The 5,644-nt window shown below is 44.4% G+C and overlaps 1 protein-coding gene across 1 annotated transcript; it reads right to left on the bottom strand.

Annotated features, from left to right (window-relative positions):
- Positions 1-1,214: 1,214 nt before the first annotated feature.
- LOC129706942 (small integral membrane protein 10-like protein 2A) lies at positions 1,215-5,284 on the bottom strand. The gene is made up of 2 exons (XM_055651615.1): positions 4,874-5,284; positions 1,215-4,240 (listed from the first exon to the last, which is right to left on the bottom strand). Exons 1-2 carry the CDS (start codon positions 5,051-5,053, stop codon positions 4,220-4,222), a joined length of 201 nt encoding a protein of 66 aa, XP_055507590.1. The 5' UTR covers positions 5,054-5,284; the 3' UTR covers positions 1,215-4,219.
- Positions 5,285-5,644: the final 360 nt, after the last annotated feature.

Raw genomic sequence — 5,644 nt, 5'->3', positions numbered from 1 at the left:
TTTTGTACTACAGTGTCCTCCATAATGTTTGGGACTAAGACCCATCATTTATTTATTTGCCTCTATACTCCACAATTTGAGATTTGTAATAAAAAGAAAATCACATGTGGTTTAAGTGTACATTGTCAGATTTTAATAAAGGCCAATATTATACATTTTGGTTTCACCATGTAGAAATTACAGCTGTGTTTATACATAGTGTCCCCCCCCCCCCAACCACCCATGTACAAATTACAGCTGTGTTTATACATATTGTCCCCCATTTCAGGGCAACATAATGTTTGGGACACACAGCTTCACGGGTGTTTGTAATTGCTCAGGTGTGTTTATTTGCCTCCTTAATGCAGGTATAAGAGAGCTCTCAGCACCTAGTCTTTCCTCCAGTCTTTCCATCACCGTTGGAAACTTTTATTGCTGTTTATCAACATGAGGATCAAAGTTGTGCCAATGAAAGTCAAAGAAGCCATTATGAGACTGCAAAACAAGAATAAAACTGTTAGAGACAAACCTTAAGCTTACCAAAATCAACTATTTGGAACATCATTAAGAAGAGAGCACTGGTGAGCTTACTAATCGCAAAGGGACTGGCAGGCGAAGTAAGACCTCCACAGCTGATGACTGAAGAATTCTCTCTATAATAAAGAAAAATCCCCAAACACTTATCCGACAGATCAGAAACACTCTTCAGGAGTGGATTTGTCAATGACCATTGTCCTCAGAAGACTTCATGAACAGAAATACAGAGTATACACTGCAAGATGCAAACCACTGGTTAGCTTCAAAAATAGGATGGCCAGGTTACAGTTTGCCAAGAAGTACTTAAAAGAACAGTTCTGGAAAAAGATCTTGTGGACAGATGAGATGAAGATTAACATATCAGAGCGATGGCAAGAGCAAAGTATGGAGAGAAGGAACTGTCCAAGATCCAAAGCATACCACCTGATCTGTGAAACACGGTGGTGAAGGTGTTATGGCCTGGGCATGTATGGCTGCTGAAGGTACAGACTCACTTATCTTCATTGATGATACAACTGCTGATGATAGTAGCATAATGAATTCTGAAGTGTATAGACACATGCAAAGGATATGCAACAACATGCTAAACATGACTACTTTCATTTACATGACATTGCTGTGTCCAAAACATTACGGTGCCCTGAAATGGGGGGAATATGTATAAACACTGCTGTCATTTCTACATGGCGAAACCAAAATGCATTAAAATGGCCTTTATTAAAATCTGACAAATACACTTTAACCACATGTGATTTTTTTTCTATTACAAATCTCAAATTGTGGAGTACAGAGGCAAATAAATAAATGATGGATCTTTATCCCAAACATTATGGAGGACACTGTATATTAGCTTCTTCCTGTTTAATTATTGTTTGATTCCAAATTGAATTAATGGGCTGGCTCAGCAGGACAGTGGTAGAGTTGCTGCTTCACAGCGCCAGAGACCCAGGTTCGATCCTGACTGCAAGTGTTGTTTGTACAGAATTTGTATGTTCTCCCCGTGACATGGGTTTCCTCTGGGTGCTCTGGTTTCCTGCCACACTCTGAAGTGGTGCAGGTTTGTAAGTTTATTGGCTTTTGTAAATTATCCCGAATGTGCAGGATAGAACTGGTGCACGGAGCATTGTAGGTCGGTGCGGACTGGGTAGGCAAAAGTGCCTGATTCCACACTGCACCTCTAAACTAAATTCTAAAGAAATACAATATTTCATGGTTGTTTTCTCCAAAGAGATTTGTAAACTAATTCCTCATACTATGCACCTCACCCCCCCCCCCAATGCCTGAACATCATATCAACTTAAATGGCACAAACATAAAACGGCAGTAACTGAGCACAATTCCAAACTACCGTGGCTTTTAAAGGGCCTGTCCCACTTGGCGATTTTTTCAGCGACTGCCGGCGTCAGACTGATGTATCAGGGTTGCCGAAAGATTTTGAACATTTCAAAATCCAGCGGTGACATAAAAAATGTTGCGACGCTTGAGGAAACATCACATGTCAATGTGTCGTCACACCGCGACTATTTCTGTGATTTGATACGTCAGTCAATGATGCCGGGGCAGTCACTGAAAAAGTTGCCAAGTGGGACAGACCCTTATGTATTTCCTAACAATTTGTACAGAGATATAATCTAATGTTTAGGCTTTGTCCCCACTGCCCAATTCTCCAACCAGCAGGAAAAGGTCATGACCTTATTGGTTACTGTTTATATATTTAAAACCAATCAATTACAATTAGATTTCCAAATACCCAAGAAATATAGCTGCTTTGTGTAATCTCTCTTTGTAATTTAACCCTTGGACTCCAGCCTTTATTCCGATAAATCTCAGCACTTCTCCCAAGGCCACCAGTACATATATCCTTCCTGAGGAGCAGTGCCAGCTTTTGGTGCAATTTAAATAATCTTGTACTCCAGAAACATCGATATAAAGGCCATCATTATCTTCTGTTCATTTTATTGACAGATGTAAACGGATCACCTTTGGCTTACCACACGTTTGGCTTATCACATTTAGATAAAGCTCTCTTTGATACTTTTTCGCATTAAAGTAGATGCTTTCACAAAGTACTGGAGTAACAGCTGCATCTCTGGAGACTATGGAGAGATTACATTTCGGGTTGGGACAGGTATCTCCGGCGAGGAGGAAGGGGTGATATTTCGGGTCGAGACCATTCTACAGACCGAAGCATCAAACGGAAGCATTACCTATCCGTGTTCTCCAGATATGTTGAGTTACTCCAGCATTTTGTGTCTTCTTTTGTAAACCAGCATCTGCGGTTACTTGTTTGTATGTTTAAAAGATATTTGGGTAGGTACAAGGTCAGGAAGGGTTCAAAGGAATGTGCGCCATAGGCAGGCATTCAGAACACCTTCCTCCAGGAAAAACAGTCCCAGCCTGTGCAATCTCTCTTTCTATCTCAGGCCTTTATCCCCAGGCGATACCTGCAGCTCCTGTCTCTCCAAAATGGCTTACATGAGGGTTTCAAAACTCCTTCCACTGACTCAGGGTCAAGATTGATAGTGCAGAGACAACCTGCCCACAGTGATAGAGGACTGAGTCACTGTTGCTGTCCAGAAGTTAATGAAAAGCAGAACTCACCTCAATTTTTTTACAGGGTTGGGATGTTAAAATATATTGAACAAATCTTTAAAATAAATCTGTCGAGCTGCTAAGACAAAATTGATGATTTGTATTCATGATTTATAACAAACTTGAAAAATATTGAGATTTAAACAGCCTTCTCACCAAAGATTTTTTTTTACAAAATTGCACAAACAGATACATTTGGGAAACTGGCTACCTCATAATCGCAGAACCTGTACTGCATAACTTTAATTTACCTTTAACTACATCATGCCACTGAACATCAAGCAGAAAAGCTCTTAATGCATATCCACTGTGTTGCAAATTAAACATTTCAGATCAGAAAACAGCGATTTGTAGATCGGAAAGTCTGCGCTCCAATGTGTCAGAGTCTGCCGATTCTTCAGAGAATGATGCGGGACTATTCAAAATGAAACACATTCTTCAGAGTTTGAGGTCACCTTGTGACAGTGTTCAATCCATGTGCAAATGAAAAGCTTAATTTGTCTTTTAGCGCTCTCCTCTCTGACTGCAGCCTCTCCAACAACCAGAAAGTAGCAAAGTGCACACACGCCGCCCCCAGATTGCACTGTAACCTGAGGAGTTCCAAAGCTTCACTCGCTCTCCACAGACAGTCTGTTATTGTTGTCGTGTTCAGGCTTACAAAGTGCTCATCTTGACTTCTCTCCCCACTGGCTTCACTTGGAGTGCCACACACAGTTTGGAATATTCTTGACGGAGTGCGACTTTGAATTTGCAGTCCTTTTAAAGAAAGGGGCTTTTTCCTATCAGTGCACAGTGACTGCGCACACTCTGTTCTCACCCCAGGTCTGTCTCTCAAAGACAAAGTGGCTCCAAGCTTCAAATTGAAAGCCCGTGACTGTGTGGAAAGTACACAGGCGCTCAGTGCTGGCTTGCTATTGCAGACATTGTTCCCTCTGTCACTGCTGTCATCTGATAAAAGCACAAGAGCTGAATTATGAATGATATCCTCCGATGTATTCACACTCTGCATATTCGAATATAGTCCGGTTATTGACAATTAGCAGTGAATGATGAGTAAACGTGAATTTCACAGTCCAGGACTGAATTAACGCAAAGACACCGAGCAAATTAATTAGTGGATCTCAATGTGAACCTTTAAAGAAATAAAACATGAAAAAATTCAATTAATGGTCACCATCCCTTACTGTTGCTCAACTACTCCCCCTGCATCCAGATTCAGCAATGTCCATTTCTCATCCCTCCTCCAAACCTTTTTCCTGTCTCTCCTCCTTTCCATCCCTCCTTCACTTCTCCCTTCTCAATGCCCAAATCCCCATTGACATCCCATCCCCTCAACACCCCCCACCCATCTGCCCCCTTCATTGTCAGAAAAACATTGGCATCCAACCCCACATTACATCCCTTGACACCGAACCATTCCCCTCAATGCACTATTCTCATTTGCATCCCATCCTCCATGCCATCATGCAGACTTCACCCCTCCCCAATCCCATTGACATACTCACCCTCTTCGACCCCTTCCTCCTCTCACTCTCCATCCCTTGCCTCATCTGCCTCCATCCCTCCTCCTGTCACCCGTCTCCTCCATCTATCCCCTTACCCCTCCAGTTCTGACCCCCTCCTCCTCTCACCCCATCACCCACTTCCCTCACCCCTCCAGTAATTCCCTTATCCCCTCCAGCCCCCTCCTCCTCCACCTCTCACCCCTTCTCCCTCCCTCCACCTGTCACCCCCTCTCCCCCCCTCCCCCCCCCACCCCACCCACCTGCAGGCGGACGTTCAGCATCATGGAAGCCACCAGGTAGAGGTAGGGGAACTTGAGTCGGAGCCTCCACGCCAGGTCGAAGAAGGTGATGAGAGTGCGGCTCAGGATCTTGGCGAAGTTGCCGTAGGCGAGGAGCGCGGGGCGGCTGCAGGTGAGCGCCAGCTGGAGCAAGCCCGCCATGCAGCGCCGGGGAACGGACTGGACCTCCAGGCCTCAGGCCTCGGGCCTCAGGCCCCGGCGCCGCGCATCGCCCGGCCCTCGGCCACGCAGGCCTTCCGCCCCTCGCCCCGCCTACTTCCGCCCGCCGAACTTCCGGGTGGAAGTTGGGGGCAGAAAGTTGGACAAAGTTTCAAAAGTTTGTAGAGGCGGAAAAAAAAGGGAGTGAGGTGGCAGCAAGATGGGCAAAGGCAGCGTTTAAAGCAAGCTCAGGGCAAAGCTGTGCGTGAAGCAGCGTCACAATATTACAGAGAAACGCATTTAAATCATCACCTGGCATTTTACTGGTCTCTGAATTAACCTGCTTGAAGCTCTGAGGCAAAGACTTGCCTGTAAATCTGACGAATCTATGTATCTATTGCTTCCTCCAAGACTTTAGTTCTTGGAGCGCAGGACGACAAGGGATATTCTTATAGAGATGTATGAGATCACGAGGGAGATCATGAGATCAGAGATGTTGGGCAGGTTAGGAATTTATTCCTTGGAGAACAGGATGTGGGGTGATCTTATAGAATTGTATAAGATCATTAGGTATCCTGGACAATTGGGAGAGGC

This window comes from Leucoraja erinacea, chromosome 20, assembly GCF_028641065.1.
Source record: "Leucoraja erinacea ecotype New England chromosome 20, Leri_hhj_1, whole genome shotgun sequence".
Lineage (NCBI taxonomy): Eukaryota > Metazoa > Chordata > Chondrichthyes > Rajiformes > Rajidae > Leucoraja > Leucoraja erinaceus.
Note: the sequence above shows the minus strand (reverse complement) of the source record. Positions and strands in the feature narration are given on the sequence as shown.

What these genes read in the sequence shown, in the direction of transcription:
- LOC129706942 (XM_055651615.1), bottom strand. Translation starts at nt 5,053, where the DNA reads ATGGCGGGCTTGCTCCAGCTGGCGCTCACCTGCAGCCGCCCCGCGCTC. An exon ending in TGCTGAACGTCCGCCTGCAG is followed by an intron (nt 4,241 to 4,873) that starts GTGGGTGGGGTG and finishes ATTTCTTTAAAG; the next exon opens with GTTCACATTGAGATCCACTA.